The sequence below is a fragment of the Paramisgurnus dabryanus genome, chromosome 17 (genome assembly GCF_030506205.2).
Source record: "Paramisgurnus dabryanus chromosome 17, PD_genome_1.1, whole genome shotgun sequence".
Lineage (NCBI taxonomy): Eukaryota > Metazoa > Chordata > Actinopteri > Cypriniformes > Cobitidae > Paramisgurnus > Paramisgurnus dabryanus.
Window position 1 is genome coordinate 9,635,508 of NC_133353.1, and position 17,920 is coordinate 9,653,427.

At 38.4% G+C, this 17,920-nt stretch overlaps 1 protein-coding gene across 3 annotated transcripts in view; it reads left to right on the forward strand.

The window, feature by feature from the left end:
- The window catches only part of LOC135761021 (cysteine-rich motor neuron 1 protein-like), a 29,254-nt gene extending 11,656 nt beyond the window's left edge, over positions 1–17,598 (forward strand). For 2 of the 3 annotated variants that reach the window (XM_065275086.2, XM_065275088.2), the window contains 12 exons: positions 1,224–1,463; positions 3,330–3,509; positions 5,250–5,453; positions 6,388–6,516; positions 7,505–7,658; positions 9,221–9,342; positions 9,920–10,114; positions 12,131–12,349; positions 12,882–13,103; positions 13,642–13,749; positions 15,284–15,453; positions 15,720–17,598. In XM_065275086.2, coding sequence (XP_065131158.1) covers positions 1,224–1,463; positions 3,330–3,509; positions 5,250–5,453; positions 6,388–6,516; positions 7,505–7,658; positions 9,221–9,342; positions 9,920–10,114; positions 12,131–12,349; positions 12,882–13,103; positions 13,642–13,749; positions 15,284–15,453; positions 15,720–15,887 — 2,111 coding nt within the window. In that variant the 3' untranslated portion in view covers positions 15,888–17,598. The remainder of the gene's footprint in view (positions 1–1,223; positions 1,464–3,329; positions 3,510–5,249; positions 5,454–6,387; positions 6,517–7,504; positions 7,659–9,220; positions 9,343–9,919; positions 10,115–12,130; positions 12,350–12,881; positions 13,104–13,641; positions 13,750–15,283; positions 15,454–15,719) is intronic. The other variant, XM_065275087.2, reaches the window with a different exon arrangement.
- Positions 17,599–17,920: the final 322 nt, after the last annotated feature.

A 17,920-nucleotide genomic window follows, 5' to 3' on the forward strand; every position in this document is an offset into this window, starting at 1 on the left:
TTTCATAGCTTTGTGCTAATCTCACTGTAAATTTAAATGACATTAGGGGCCAGATTTACTTAACAGGGCAAATTAGCACAAGGGCACAATTCCAAAAAAGCACAAATGGGAGTGCTAATATCTGCGAGTTATTTATTAAAAACGTGCAAATTAAATAACACAGGCGCAACAGCTCATTTTCATAATGACCAACGCAAATTAGTTTAGGGTCGCAAATAAGCAGAGCTGATGAGGTGCGGGTGATCTACTAATACCTGATGCACTTGAGTTCAGCACCACAGACATCTCAGCCCTGAAATCCCAGCAAACGAGGCTATAGTAGACTGAAAAAAAACTGGAGGACAAAACATGAAGTTTTAAAACACCTGCTATTGTGTGACTTACCCTAGTAACTCCAGTTTCCTCCAGAAAACAATATTTTTGAATAGTATTTGGATACAATAAATTGATCTGTGTGGAAAAAATCCTCTGCTTTGTACCACCCGTTCTCTGATCTCTGTGATTCCTCCTCCTATCAGCAACATTGCAGCCATTTCAAGCTCAAAATGGTTGTAGGCATGCTTTTTTGGCGTTAAATAATGTTGCAAATAGCATTAATATCACACGCGCAAACATTAGTAAATATCATTGTGTGACTCATTTAAATAACCGCCTCCCATAAATTTTGTGTCTGAAAGGGAAACTTCTAGAAATGCATATGCAATAAGTTCAGTCACAAAAATAACTAGACCACACCTTTTCAGCGCTAATTATCCACTGCGTATCTTTAGTAAATACAATCTTTATATAACAACAACATGATAGTTTGCTCTAGCTGTAGCTATAAGTAAATCTTGCCCTAAGTGTCTCTCTAAGGTTAGGGTTGATTTATCTGCCCTGAGCTCAGGGATCACTATCCAACTTTATGTGCCATTCCAGATGCTTATTTCCAGGTTTGAGGTGGGAAATATCCTAAATCCGAGTTTGTTCAGAATTTGCTGTGTCAATGCTATGTTCCAGATAATTTGGATTTAGGATATTTCCCACCTCAACATGGTAATGGCGCTCTTTTAATGTCACATACAAATTTTTGATGTTCTTAAATACATTTAATGTTACTTCATCTAGACATTATTGTTTTGAGGTGGGAAATATCCTAAACCAAAGTTGTCTGGAAGGTAGCATTAGTATGTAAAGTGTTGATGAGGTGAATGAGTGATGTTCTTTGTTTGTTTGTATCTCAGAGAAGTTGAAGTGTGCTGATATCAGCTGTCCACCTCTGTCCACCCCTGAGTGCCCGTCTGATTCAGTTCTGACACACCTCTACACTCCACCTGATGAATGCTGTCCTACATTACCTGCTCAATGTACGTGTGCCCCATGCCCACCTCCACCCGACTGCAGCGGCGCTTACAGAGTCGTAGAGCTCACACAGCCCAACGGAGCTCCTGGAAACTGTTGTCATACCTACACCTGTCAAAGAGGTAAAGACTCACTGCTGGTCTTAATAAATCACTCTCCATCACCTGTTTACCTCCAAAACTGTTAGTTTTTATGACTTTTTTCATTGTTTGTGAGCTCAGTAATTTAAACAGTGAATGTATAGAATGTTAAACATGTCTCGACCAGACGTGACCACATGAGCCTCATAATGCAGGTGTGAGACACAGAACAGACAGGAAGTGATGAGGTGTAAAAAAGGGGAGGAGTCAGTAGCTTCAGGCCTTTCTGTTGACTCTGTGTTAGCCTCAAATATTCCCTGTTTTACCAACAATCCAAATTCCTTTTTGCTTCTTATCCTGGTGGAAAATGTGTTCTGTCTCCTGGAAGTAATGGACTTAAGGCGAAGCTCTGATGAGTTTATGAAGCGTTCAGATGGACAGAAGCAAAGAATGATGGGACGGTTCAACAGGTCAACGCTCTTTGTCTGTGTGTGTGAGAGATAGAGAAAAAAAAGTGACTGTAGTTTTGTTCTTCACCCTATTGAACTTTATAGGCATCATAAGTGTAGTCTGTTTTACAATATAGAGAAAACATTATGTTGAGCAGTATGCAAATGTCTGAGTGTTAGTCTTGTGCACTTCACTAACAGTGCAGTTGACTATGAAGACAGTATATACTAAGGTAGTAAATTTACTAAAATGTATATAACGCTTTATTAGAAAGCAGTTTTCACGAATATAGAAACAACAGAGCCACAAAAATAAATGATCATGAATAAAATTAATTTTATTAATGTGTTGGAGTGGGTTTGCTCATATTTGGTTGGGAGAATGTTTTCTGTTTGTCTTGGCTATTTTATGTCCCTTTATCCGTGTCTCGTGTGTGGGGTGCCACAGGGCTCCATTTTGGGGCCTAGTTTGTTTTCTCTTTATATACTTCTTTGGGATCTATTCTTAGGAAGTATAATATTGTATTGCAGATGACACACAATTATACCTGCCATTGAAACACACAAATGCAATAGCGCCTCTCTTGTGTTGTCTTGAGGAAATTAAAGTCTGGATGACCATTAATTTTCTGAATGTAATGATAATAAGACAGAAGTTATATTGTTTAAACCAGGGGGCGCTTGTGGGGATCTTGACTGGGATTTTGGTGTTTTAAAATCACTTGTGAAGCCTGGTGTTAACTGATAAGATTTTAAAATGGACAAATAGATTAGTCATTAAATCTATTGTTTTCCAGTTGAGGCAACTTACCAAGGTTAAATCCTTTCTTTATCTTAAAGAATTTGAAATGATTATGCACATTTGATTCTCGTCTCATCTTGAGTACTGCATTGGGTTGTATGTAGGCATTAGCCAGGGGTCCCTCACCAGACTATAGATTGTTCAGAATCCTGCAGCTCGTTTGCTAAAAGCCACTCGAAAGTGAAAACATATCACTCCCATCTTGGCTTCGTTTTTTGTTTAATGTGATAGACAGCAGCTATTGTTCCTCTTCAGGTTAGCTCAGAGACGGTGGAGGTTTTCGGCCTTTACCGTGGGTCAATACCGTGGACTACAATTGAACCGCTGCTTTCCGTTAAACTCACGAGTTTGTGTTTGTGTACGAGTTATAGACGCCTTTAGATGCCACGGCTAAGAATTCCAGCCGAAGTTGGCAGTGATGTTCAGACACAACGCCCCAGGCTTTATAAAACTGCTGAGCTCATAATATTCATTATGGTTGAAAGGGGAAAAGTGTGTTCTCAGTGCTCTTATATTTAATGAGGAGTTAAATCTCTCACCATTATAATGCATAGCAAATCATTTATCAATCAATGAGAATAATAAAAGATAATAATAAAGACATTCTTTGATTTGGCTTAACATTGATACCCATTTCTCTCTTTCTCTCACTCTTAGTTTCCTCCAGGTGTGTTTATAATGGTCACGAGTATTCAGAAGGTGATGTGTACCGTACGGACCCGTGTTGGGTGTGTCAGTGTCGAGGTGGGATATCGTTCTGCTCTAAAGCTGAATGTGCTGAACTGGACTGTGAGAACTTTTACGTTCCAGAGGGTGAATGTTGCCCTGTCTGTACAGGTCAGAAACTTTCTTACATTAATAAACCTCAGCCTCTGTTAGTTCTTTTTGAATCAATCAATCAATCATTAGTGTCAGGTGATCAGACATCAATACAAGTAAGGGATAATATTCATGCAGCAGGTTGTTATCGCAGAAATAAGCTCCGACAGTGTGAACAGGTCTTGTATCACATTGAAGGGGTTTATTTTGCGATAACAACAGACTGACTCTATATTATCTCACTTATTACACTGTTATTTACCTCATAAGTTAGGTAAGGAACATTATTTTGATTTGAAATATTTTATTAAATTCATTTTATTTTTAATGATTGGAGAGACCTTCTGTGGAAAAACCTGTTTTAACTCTTTCTCCGCCATTGACAAGTTATTTCGTCAATTAAGAGAAAACGCTTTCCTGCCAATCACGCTTTCCTGACAAGTTTTTCTATAATCTATAATTCCACTGCAAAATTATCTCAGCTTTTTGCTCGAAATTTGTTTTCTTGAAGAAACCTACATGTATTTGAGAGGCACTAAAAGCGTTCAAATATTTTAAACACACTATTTGGTTTTATCATTTGTAAATATGATGTCATATATGTTATTAAAAAGTCATTTATATTTAATTTTGTGTAATATTATAAAATGTACCTGTCAGAATGATTTGGAGCATCCGGGTTACCGTGTGTTATTAGTTTTGAGCAGTAGTTATCTGAAAAAAAATAACCATGGAATCTCACAACTGGCCAATCAGAGTTGAGCATTTTAGAAGGTTATGTACGTAATAAGTAAGGAATAATTGATGACAGGCCTTTGAATTATTCTAAAATAATGCACACCAAAGGTGGTAATGCTACACGATGAGAAGTGGATGTGCGTTATTTTGAAAAAATTCAAGGGAAAGGAGTCAATTATTCCTCTTATACCACGGTTATCACAGACATTACTCTGGTGGTTATTTTTAGACACGTGCATTCAACAGCCCGTTGTACAAGATAAATTATAAAGAGTGTTTGACATGGTCCACAGGTCAATGGTAAGAGTTCATGATTGAAACCTACAACATTTCACTTACCAACCCAGATCATTAACAACTAATCCAATATTACCTTCTATATAAAAGATATGCTTTAGGCCAGTGGTTCTCAACTCCAGTCCTCGGGACCCCACTGCTCTGCACATTTTGAATGTCTCTCATATCTGACACACTCAGTTCAGTTCATGGAATCGATCCTAACGAGCTGATGATCTGAATCAGGTGTGTTAAATAAGGGAGACATGCACAATATGTAGAGGACTGGAGTTGAGAACCACTGCTTTAGGCTGTCAATAGTAATGATGTCTTCGTCTCATACTGGCTGTGTTGAGATACATAAAATAAAACAATGTGTATTTGTCCAGCTGATGATAACTCAAGACAGAAATAAATCTTCAACAAACACAGAGTTCCTGACAAGCATCCAGGTCTGCAGCAGAACATGATGATCGCTGTGGATGTCAATGACATTCATTCAGTGCTGATCATCTGTGTTTTGTGCTTTGGGTCAAAGGTCCAGTTCTAGATGAATTCTGTACTGTTAGAGTTTATGAGCTTGTAGAGAAATCCAAAGAGAGCCATGGCCTAGAGGTTAATACACATACAGTATGTGGGAGATCCTGGTTAAAATCCCATTCAAAAAATGAAGAATGCTAGAGCCTCTTAATGGTTGAGTCATCCGGTCAGGACGTTCATGGATTCTCCAATGGTTCTCTGTAGATGTGGAGCTTCTTTCGGTGGAGAGCACAAAGGCGAGCTGCTGGCTGAACCACAGACTGAGAGCTCATGAAGAACAATGGAAGGAAGATGATTGTACGTTCTGTCAGTGTGTGGATGGAGAACCGCACTGCACCGCCATGGCCTGCAAACTGAGCTGTCAGAACCCGGTGAAGATCGCTGGAGAATGCTGCCCGTTCTGTGAAGGTAAGGATCTGTCTTGTGTATGCCTCAGAGCTTTCATGCCATTAAACCTTTGTGAAATCCATGGACTGCTTCTCGCTCAGAAGTTCTTGTTGTATTATTACAGTGAAGTGCAGATCTAGAGTTCAGTCCAATGAAATCAATAGCAGCTGAAGTGTCTTGAAACGCTCACAAACAGCCAATTAAATCCTGCAGGCCGCTTACATTCCCTCAGTAGTGTCCAACGGCAGGCGTCTATAGGCTACAAAGCCTGAAGTTTTACTGCTCCGAGCAAGCAAATGGAAGCCACCTGCTTTCTTTAATTAGAGACGATTATTTTCTGGAAAACGAAACACTCGCACCTTTTTAATCCTGCACGTGCGAGGGTCCTGTGGATTTAAGTGTTAGCCGTATTTACAGGCGTGTATTTGTTCGCGCTACATCTCGTCATGAGGTCATTTTGAACCTTGTTCTCATTCATCACAGTCGTCAGATAAGGCGCATCGCTGCGTGATAATTGCAGCTGCGTTTATGTATAATGGCTGCAGACCGCAGGCTTCTGTTTGCAGTTAAAACTGCGCTGGGATGCAGTTTAGACCCCAGGAGCGACTTAAACGATCTGTGCCAAACAACAGATGAGCTGAACACACTGAACGTTTCATTTCAAACACAAAACATCTGAGCTGTTTGTTTCACAAGAGCGTCTCTAACTTTGCTCTAAAAGAAGAAAATGACCCGTGGTTCCCAGCACTGCTGTTTCTCATGGCACACTTTTATGGAATCTGTCCATAAAGTTATTTGTTGAAAATTCAACTGAGATATGTTTTGCAGTTTTGCTTTTCTTTATTTAAAGCCAAAAACTGAATTTGGCTGTAATATTCCATCATAATTCAGATTGAGTCTTTAGCCCAGTGAACTGTCAGTGTGATCTCAATGTCCCATGATTTCTCTCATCTAGAGCCCTCGTATGAGACCGTTAGTCCTGCGATTTGTCCTCGACTGAAAAACTGTTCTCTGTCCGGCCACGACTGTCCTCTCGGTTTCCAACGGGACCGCAGCGGATGTCTTCTGTGCCAGTGTGTCAGTGGTGAGTAACATAAACCCGTGAGAAACTCTGTTGCGTGCAAACCGCGCACGTTTGAGAAAGTGCCAACCACCCGCAACACAAGCAAACACAGACTGTGGACACACAAAGCTAATGATCTCAGACGTTAATCTGCAAAACACTTCCCATGACACAAATCTTTCTCAAGTCTTTTGTACTCGTGTGAATTTAAGTTTGTCCTCAATAGTTGGCCTGATGTTTAGGCACCATTAAGCTTGTAAACCGTTCTCTAATAAATAAAAGATGAACACACAGTTAAGCACACAGATCATATCCACTATGAAATGGTTTTCCAGAACATTCTCTCTCAGGACATAATTTCACCCAAGGGCCAACTTTCACATCTCTCTGATGAGGCCAATACAGAAATGACTTAAACTGCAATTCATCAACTGGCCGATGGCTCCAAAATGGAGTCAATCCCCCATAGACCCTCATGTTAAAATACATTATTGGTACAAAAAGTCTTTTTGGTCTGTATAGCTTATTTTGCCCTTCATGACAACTGTGAGGGGTGATTTTTTTTTTGTAACTCATCCATTTAAATCATATTAAGCCTTAAAGTTCTGCATAATTAAGGGCGTGGCCGCTTGAGTGACGGGTGAACTGCCACTGCTGTCACTAGAGAAGAGCTAGGTGGGTGTGGTTTCAGCAATCAGCCACCTCTTTACCCATTTATCGGCGAGTGATGGGTGGTGACGTGATGCCAAGGTGGCAACAATGGGCCCTGCCAACTATTGGCTTCAAAAAAGCTCTTCAGAAACCAATGGGTGACATCACATTTTTACAGTCTATGGCCCTGTAACATTTTGGAAACATTATTTCATAGTTGCACAAAGAAAAAAAGAAAAATAACTTTCCCAGAAATGATTATTTGGTTCACTAAACCTAAAAAAGGGAGGGTTCTGTTCTGTTTTTGTCTTGCGTACACCATTCATGTTTGTGCTTTTTTGATATTTGTGTGTTTCAGATGAGTCGTGTCCAGTTTTGTCCTCTTCCTGCTCTCTGGATTGTCTCACGGGTTATGAGAAGGATGGTAACGGTTGTGATCTGTGTGAATGTAAAACATCCACAGTCAAGTGTCGACCTTTGACCTGCAGTAAGATCTGCCCTCATGGATTTGTGTAAGTATGAGTGATGAACTAAAAATAACTTTAAAATGAATTCTGTAATTGGTCTCATTCCAGTGCATTATGGGATTGTCTTGTCTGTGTTGGATACATTGTGACTTTAGCTAAATAAAGAGAATCTTCTGGAAGAATCTGGGAACATATGACTGTATTTGATGTCTGAAGTGTACACTACAGTAGGTAGAGAGCTTACTAACAGTAGAAATGATTAAGATTGATTAAAATGAAAAGGTTGAGTTGTGGTCTAGCTGTGTCACTGAGGTGGAATGCTTGTTGACTTTGACATTTTGCACAGTTGAACGCTCTGAGCCGCATACAAAAGAAGGTTTATATCGTTTCCCCTCTTCAATAGAGCTGAAAGATCATTGGATTTGACAGGTCATAGTGTGCTGTTACAGAGGACCGGCTGGAATTTGTGTAGAGTCAGCATTTGTCCCGAGTGAAATTTTACAGGCTGACTTCAAACAAAGCTTCACAGAGAGCTCGGTGGTGTTTGTGTACAGTAGAGCTGTGCTGTCTCAGCAGTGAGCTGCTACTGTACTGAAGGGTTTATTTAATTCAAAAAGAAACTGAAGAGGGGTCGATCTGTTTAATCTGTGCTCTACTTATAATCTCTGGATCATTTATTTACGGGTCATTAGTTAAAGTCAGATGATTTTGGTGATTTACGTGGCTTTTTAATTGGACAGGTGAAGATTTGTACCTAGGATTTGAACCTCAATGTCGCATGCTGGTTTTGATGCTGCTTGGTCCTGCTTTGGTTCTGGTTAGTGCTGTTTTGGTTCTGGTTAGTGTTGGTTTGGTGCTGGTTTGATTCTTGTTAATGCTGGTTAGCGGTGGTTTGGTCCTGGTTAGAGTTGGTTTGGTGGTGCTTAGTGTTCATTTTGTGCTGTTAGTGTTGATTTGGTGCTGGTTAATGTTGGTCTTGTGCTGGTTAGAGTTGGGTTGGTGCTGGTTAGGGTTCATTCTGTGCTGTTAATGTTGGTTTGGTGCTGGTTAATGTTGGTTTGGTGGTGGTTGTGTTATTTTGTGCTGTTTTTGTGCTGTTAGTGTTGGTTTGGTGCTGGTTAATTTTGGTATGGTGCTGGTTGTGTTATTTTGTGATGTTAGTGTTGGTTTGGTACAGGTTAGTGTTGGTTTGTTGCTGTTAATGTTGGTTTGGTCCTGGTTAGTGTTGATTTTGTGATGTTAGTGTTGGTGTTTGGTGGTGGTAAGTGTTGGTTTGGTCCTGGTTATAGTTGGTTTGGTGGTAGTTGTGTTATTTTGTGCTGTTAGCGTAGTTTAGTACTGGTTAGTGTTGGTTTGTTGCTGTTAGTGTTTGGTCCTAGTTATTGTTGATTTCGTGATGTTAGTGTTGGTGTTTGGCGCTGGTTAGTGTTGATTTGGTCCTGGTTATTGTTAGTTTGGTCCTGGTTAGAGTTGGTTTGGTGTCGGTTAATGATGTGTGGTGCTGGTTAGTGTTGGTTGTTTAAACACCTTTGTGTATATTTTATCTCTATGCTAACACTGAGTCTGTTTCAGGCCCTGATAAATCTTAGGGTTTTTGTCTTTTACAGGAGGAACAAACATGGCTGTGAAATGTGTCGCTGTGTTAAATGTCCACCGTTCACCTGTGACAGACATTGCACTAATGGCTATAAGACAAACAGAAAGGGCTGCAGTCTTTGTGAATGCAAAGGTAAGCTGTCAACATCTTTATTATTTATAAAACATGTTTGAGGTCTGAATGCTGTTATACTTTATTTTAACTTTGCCAGTTTGATAGGATGTGTTTGTTTTTCCTTACAAACATAGTTTAACTATTTCTGGAGTGTATTTTAGTCTCTGGCAAGCTTTCTGAAGCAAACTGTGTGGAGTGGCTATTTCTGAACACCTGGATGAGTTTTCTGCACACTGTTAAATATTTACAAAGATGAAAACTAACCATTACTAAAACTACTCACAGGGAACAAATATACATAGTGTCTATTTTAATAAGAAGGAATAATGTTATTAAATTCATTGAATTACAGCATAAATATAGCAGATATATTTCAGCTGAAGAGAAAAACATCAATAAACAACATCACATTTCTGTCAACTATATATATCTGTGAAAGTGATTTACTATACTAGATATCACATTATACTCACCTAATAAAATCATTTATGCTTAGATGAATATTTCACGAATGTATTGTTTAGTAGTCATCTATTGAAGGAGATCACAGACTGTTCATTTCACAGATGATTTAAATGTAAATTTTCTTCTTTAGATATAGAAAAGCCGGAGCCCAGTGTTTGTGTGACGGCCGACGGTCGGCGTTTTAAAGAGGGAGACAGCTGGCACGATGGCTGTAGAGAGTGTTACTGTAACGGCGGGCGAGAGATGTGTCTTCTTATTTCATGTCCTGTACCCACCTGTGCCCACCCTGTACTCAGATCAGACCACTGCTGCCCATCCTGTGACGGTACAAACAGCACACACTCACTTTACACGACACTATACTTAATATACTAAATACTAGAGAGGCACCGATATATCGACAAATAATCTGTATCGGCCGATAAAAGCTATTTTTCCCCGATAGTTTAAAGTCGCAATGAAATTGAAATGAAAAACTATATATGTATTTTTAATAGTGTGGTATTATTAACAAATGACTTATCTGTGAGCTTCATTATTTTTTAAAAATTCGTGTGTGCTCATAATCTTTAATCAAAAATGCAAATCTCCTCCCCTCCTCAAAACGATCTCTCTTCACTTCCGGTCAAAAGTATGGCAGGTGGGCGGGGTCCGGGAGAAGATCGCAGTGATTAGCAATTAGCAACACGACCCAACTTCAAACGATCCAATCAGATCTCGATGGACAAATTCAAATCCAGCCCTGCCTTATTTCATCTCAAAAGCCGTTTCATTCGGATATACGTCACCACGGGGAAAATAAGGCAATCGCTACTTCCGTTTCATGGCGACTTTAAAAACAGCCGATAGTCATGGCTGATATATTCTGTCAATCAAAAGAGGAAAATGCATTTGAGCTCTGTGTTTTTTGTTTACTAGTTTAATGTTCATTAAAAATTAATGGTCATTATATTAATTAATTAATGTAATCTTCAGAATTTAGTTAATGCAAGTTAATATAACCACCAAACTATCAGTATCAGCAGATATCAGTCTGAATAATCGGCTATCAGTGAAAAAATTACTATTGGTGCATCTCTACTAAATATACACTACTCTTACTTCAGTCTGTCTGTGGTGGTTATTTATGGATCTTTATTTAAACAGTATCTTCAGCTGGATGAACAGATCTGTCATTGGCCCACAGTCTGTTGGTTTTATTCCAGAACCACAGACCGATAAACAAACCCAGAACTCATATTTACCTCGACTACAGCACATTTTTAAGTATAAACCCACATCTGATGTTTCATAACTCTTCATGTAAAACTGACTGTAAGCTGAAAGAATGAGATGCTGTTTTGTCATAGAGTTTATATAACCACAGACGTAAGATTTCTAAATATTTCCACTGACATGAAGTCACCTGAGAATAAAACCATAGCAACATCTGAGCGCTAAAATGTTTTCTGATAGATGAATGAAACCTAACACGACGTCTGTGTATTACTGTAGGATCATCAGGATTGTGAAATTTAAAGTGCAGAAGAAAAACATTTCTCCCTCCTGGAGTTTATTGTGTAACTCACATGTGGACTGTAAAGATGATGTGAAACTAAAGACTTTACATAAACTCACATTACACTACACACACATTTCTCTCTTCACACTTGATTTTCTTGTCTTGTTTTTACTACAAATATCTAAAAATCCTTAAATCAAGATTATAATATGCCTAAAAGTTGAGAAAATAAGTTTAGCTTTTAGACAAAAAATATCAAATTTAAGTGAATCCATGATTGAAACATGAACGCTGCAAAAAAAAGATTTTCAAGAAAAAAAATTCTTAGTATTTTGTCTTGTTTTCAGTAAAAATATCTAAAAATTCTTAAATTAAGATGCTTTTTCTTGATGAGCAAAATGACCTTAGAAAATAAGTCTAGTTTTTGTCTAAGTGATTTTGTCCATAAAACAAGCAAAATAATCTGCCAATGGGGTGAGCAAAAAAATCTTGAAAATTTTTCTTAAACACTAAATTCAAGAAAAATTCTTGATTCCAGATTTTTTTGCTTGATTAAAGCACAAATTCACTTTAATGTGATTTTTTTCCTAAAAACTAGACTTATTTTCTAAGGTAATTTTGCTCATCAAGAAAACACATCTTAATTTAAGAATAACTATTTAGATATTGTATTGAAAATAAGACAAAAATACTTAGTAAAGTCATTTTTTGCAGTGCAGAAAGCTCAAATGTGCTTTGTTGCTCATGATTTTGTCATGTTTTCAGATTGAGTATTGTGTCTTAAGTGTTGCTCCTGTGATATTTTCTCTTGACTGATGTCCCGTGTGTTTCGTGTTAAAGCAGATGAGTCGGGCAGCGGGCAGCCGGATGGATCAGATATGGTGGTGTGTCGAGCTCCGGGCGGTGAGCTGTATGTGGAGGGAGAGACGTGGAGTTTGGATGAATGTATGAGATGTACCTGCAGACACGGACGAGTTCTCTGTGATTCTGAAGTTTGTCCTCCTCTTCTCTGTCATCAGCCAATCAAAATCAAAGACTCGTGCTGTCACGTCTGTCCAGGTAACACAAATCTTTACCTTTACATTATCCAATAGAAAGGATGTATATCAGGATATAATCATTACATGATTTGAAAATGTACTGTGAAGATGTCCTCCTTCAGGATCTGTGTGTTTCCTGATGTTGATGATGTTCCTTTACCACATTTTTCCATACATGCATGCTGGGATTTTTTTTCTAGGTGAACACAAAATAAATATTAGTCAAGCGTGTAAAGGAAATGGGCAGTTTTTGGTTTAGCTCTGTAATTTTGTCCCCTGAGCTTTTCCTGGGGCAAGTTACTATGCGACTGAAACAATAAAACAGCAGCTGCGATATGAACCCGAGGTTAGTAAACACATGTGTGCGTGCGTGTACTTCACATGTACTCCTGCAGTACAGCACTCACGCATGTCTCAAACTTATCACTTTCATCATTCGCTCTCGTATCTCTCCTGTGATGTCACAAATGTAGGCGGAGCTTCAGTCACAAGTACATGAAGTCGAACAGCGATGACAGATGTGTTGAGTAAATCTTTCTGTTCATTTACAGAGGACGAACTCAATCCACTTCTTCCCGTCAACGGCAGCCAACAGGAATACTGCGTTTCTACTAACGGAGAAATCCTACTGGCCGGCGATTTGTGGAGATCGAACGCCTGCAGCAGCTGCACCTGTCGCAACGGGACGATCGAGTGTTTTCACCAGCGCTGCCCGCCGGCCCAATGTAGAGTTCCTGTCTTACGCAAAGGCCAATGTTGCCCGCAGTGCCTGGGTGAGTTTACCACGGTAAACATGAGTACAGACTCATGCTCAGGAAATCTTTCAAATCCACTGTTTACATGAGAAAAAAAGTTTGATCTTTTGGTCTGGCTGAAGTATTGGTGGATGATCTGAATGAGTGAATCCTTCAAAAGGTTTGATAGTGATTGATGCTGTATAAAGAGATGTTAAAGTGTGAAGAAGTGCTCTATTATTAAACCGATTGCAGTGATATCTGAACATGTGCTTCTTGTCCACCGCCGCTTTCAATAAATCACTAAAGTTATTGTCAGCTTTTCTCCACAGAGGACTAAACCTGCCATTGTTCACCCATTAAATCTTTCGCCGTTTCTTTCTTTTGATTTTGGAAGTCAGGCACAAAATGTCCAGCATGTTTTTCGTGTATAAAGAAATGAACAGAGATAAATGACAGGCGCTTTATATCATCACACTGTAATTCATGGCTTCAGCAGATGTGAGGATTGTTTGATGTCCTCTCTCTATTGACATCTGTGTAACATTTCTCTTTTGTGTTTTCTTCATCTTCTCAGAAGTCACAACAACTTCAGTGCCAGTAGTGCTGTCGACCACATCGGCTAAACCCAAAGTAACTGAGAGTCTGAATACATCCACACAAACTTCAGTATTTACAGTAGCAGGTACAGTACTGGACTTTAAACTCATCACACACACGCTGTACACCAGCGATATAACATGCATAAAAGAAGCAAAGCTAATATCAAAATATGCAATAAATAAATGTTAAATTTAAGGCTATGAATAGAATCTCCTTGCAGACTCCATGCAGGCAACCTGGCATGATATTGGAGATCACTGGTTTACTCTAACTCCAGTATTTGCATTGTCTTTTCACATCAGGTTGTGAGTAAATATTGCAAATGAAATCTTAATATAATAAACATTAAACATGATAAATATGATCATGAACTGCACAGGTTTAGTTAAAGTCTGTGTAAAATGATAATGTTAAAGGGGAGCATGAAAATCTGACTTTCCTCATGTTAAAGCGCTATCATTGAGTCCCCAGTGCTTCTATCAACCTAGAAAATGTGATAAAGATCAACCCAGTAACTTAGTTCTGGTAAATCATTCTCTGCACGCATGTGAAAAAATAGCTCATTGAAATTTTTCTTCCCTTGTGATGTCAGAAAGGGATCTTATTATAATAATACCGCCCCTTAATCTGCCCTATCCAACCACGGCACTGACATTTAGTGCAGAGATCAGATCATTTGCATTTAAAAGGACACACACAAACAGCACATTTATACAAATGGAAATTTTAACATGCTATAAGCAATTATCTATATTATGGTATTCTGAGCTAAAACTTCACATATGAAAAATCTTGTATGTTCTGAGTTTGTCACACCACAGATAAATGTGTTATTAACCACCCAGCCACTTTTAAAAACCGCCAAGTAAATAAAATAAGTTCTTTAAATCTAAGAAAAAAGAAGCAGCTTCTGTGCTCTGAAATGCTGGGGGCGTGTCCTGTCAGTGCTAAAACCACGCCCACTCACGGGAAAGCCAGTCGTCTCTCTCAACTTTCAAATACAGCTGCAACCTGAATGAATGCTTGTGATTGTGTTAGGTTGTGTGTGTTACAGTTTTAGCCCCGCACCAAATAATCCTTAACACAAAAATGGTGAAAGCTGTTTAACAATCTAACTCTGCAACATAGTTACACACTTGTATCGTGTTTCAGCAAAACATTACTAACATTTCTAATGTGTGCAGAAACTCTTCTCTGAAATGACTTTACACAGACTTTAGTTTGTGAGCTGTGTTCATTTGAAGCTGTGTTTAATGTTAACTTTCTTTAGTTTTCTTGGTGGTTTTCATGGCAGCCTGACATTTGAATTAATAACCCGTTGACGTCTCTGTAACTTTGTAATTTATGGTTTGCATTCAGCATTGATCAGATGAGATCTGTCTGGAGCATTGGACCGGATTCATGTCCTGTGATATCATCCGTCTGATAAATGAGCTAATATATCATTTCCCCACTTTGAGTGACGTGGCAAAGATTATAGGTTATGAATGCTGGCTCACTGAAGCCAAGAAAAACAACACAAGATCGACTCTGAATAGACGAGGGCCACGGCGGTGGAAACATTGACACGCTGAGGGAGTTGTGAGATTTTCTGATGAAAACTTTCTCTCGTCTAGATCCGTCAGTGAAGGGGCCGACCCAGGTGGAGATGAATCTCATCTACCAATCGGCAGCCTGGATCTTGGCGGCCGTCCTGTTGGTGGTGGTGATGTTTCTCACCGTGAGCGTCCTCATTAACAGGAGGAGAGATTGGTTTCAGATGTCCTGTTACAACGCACCCAGAAAGGTGAGAGACACAGAGACTTCAGCTCATCCGCGGTCACCGTGTCGATGATTTTTATTACTGTGTGAGGTCATTAAAGTCATAAATGTTGAATGATTGATATATGAAGGTAAGATTTTAGAGGGGAGGGGCCAAACGCAAAACAAAATCTTTCAGAAGAATAACAGAAACATACATGACGTTGACTGATGCGATTTGTATTTTACTAAAGACAAGCATCTGGTTTTGATTTCATGTTAAAGTCTCTAAAATCTCTTCTGTTCATGTAGACGGTGATCCTGAAGAAGCACATCAGTAAAAACTCTGTGGTTCACATGGATCCATCCAGAGAGAATCAGTTTAACAGCATGAAGATTGATTTCCCCTTGGACTCTGGAGATCGGATCACCATCCCGAGAGCCAAACTCTCTAACGGACACGCCGAGGTCCAACGCTAGACATCCCATCACAAACTTCATCATCATCTCATACTCCACAAAATCCCAACCGTGCGCTGGTGACTCTTCATCTGCTGCTGACTGTCAGGAATCGTAGGAGAGATGAATCTTCTTCTTCTGTGTTTCAGGAGCTTCACACTGTTTAATATAATGCTGGAGAGACACAGATGAACTGACCGCTGTAAGATGATGAGATGACGTCTCGTGTCAGCAGCTCTGATCAGACAGCTGGAAGTCTTTGGATCAAACCTCTCGATGGGTTAAAACCTTACTGACTGGATCTTAAAGATATTTTGAGGCCTTACACTACAAACATCTCTGACTTCTACAATCTGTTTTTCACATTTATTTTATACGTCATAATGGACTGAACATTCCTCGTGTCATAAACAGAAAGGTTTCTCTCAGTACAGTGACTCTTAATGGTCAGCTCATATAAGAGGTTTTGAAAAACAATGCAGCAAGCTCAGAAAAAATCATTTAAGATTTAGGATGAATCCAGTAAAATCTATTATATTTCATAATCATTGATATAGAATAATTCAGTTTAATTTGAAATAAAGTTCAAGTTTAGATCTTTTTGAGACAAAAAATATCCAAAGTGTTTTGATGTCACTCGTGGGTTCTTACGCCAAAGTGTTCTTGTAAAAAGAAAAATGTTCATGAGCTCACAATTGTTTTAAATGGCAACAAAAATGTTTTCAATGTTATGATCGGATTACAGTATCTGTAGCTTTGATATCATCTCCAAACGTCTCCTTCAGAGCTTTATAGTTTTTAACATCTGTGTAAGTTTATCTGAGCTCGTGATCAGATACACGTCATCTAAATCACAAGAAATAACACTTGTTGTACAGAAAGAAAATGTGATTGTATATGAAGCTTAACTTCAGTTTGTAGTTGGATTCATAGAAACATCATTTCAGTTCTGTTTCATGGTTAGTATGCTAGATTTAGTTCTTCTATCTGTCAAATGTATTACATTAACTTAAATCTTATGAAAACAGTGCTGAAACTCGTAATGGTTGTTGAAATGTGAAATGGATGTGATCTTGACAGCTTCACACATAAAATATAATTTATATAGAAATATATATATAGACAAATTCTCCAGGATGATTTATGAATCCTGAACCATTCAGATGATGATGATGATGATGATGAAACCACTTTAGTAAAAGACATCTGAATGATGCAGTAGATGTTTGTAGTTCATCATCAGATCAGTGTCATTGATAGCTGTGAGCAGATGTTTCTTATTACTACATGTACAAAACACATACAAATAGTAGATTGACATCTTATTTATTTTTTCATATGGTTATTTATTAATAGTTAATTCAGTTTTGTCCTGGTTTCTGATGTAGGCAGAGAAACACAAAGCTGCTATACAGATTTTATAAACTTTCTTCTTTATAGCGTAATTATACATGTAAATATTTACCTCTTAGATGTTGATCTGTAATATGTACACTTGTTTTTGAAATAAAAATGAATTGTGTGGAATTCCAGTAGTTACATGTTTGGTTTTTAGATCATGAAAATTCATCAATTTGTGATGATGGTTCTGTGATGTAAACTGGTTCATGTTTCATATAAAACATCTCAAAAGTGTTTGAGATATAAAGCAAATCTTTGAGTTATTGGAAACAGTGTCATTTAAATCTCTTCACTGGAAAGTACCTGAGAAACCTTCAGTCCATATTCAGGGGCCATTGAATTTTGTCTATCAGTATTAAATCAAATTTTCAAAATGGGTTGAATTGAAATAAAAGTAAAATTTGTGTTGTTTTATTGTCTTTTCAAGTAAAATCAGTGACCTGCTGTTTATAACATAACTAATAGTTAACATTGACATGTGATCCCATTAAGAACATTTAGTAATCCAGATTTGCTCATCTGAAAAAGTGTGTAACTGGATCAAGGTGATCCAATCCAACTAGGACAAAAGTGAGCTGGTTTACCTGAAAGCAAAACATTGGATTTTCAAATCTGGATCATTTTGATCCTGACAGTTAACCAACAAGGAAATT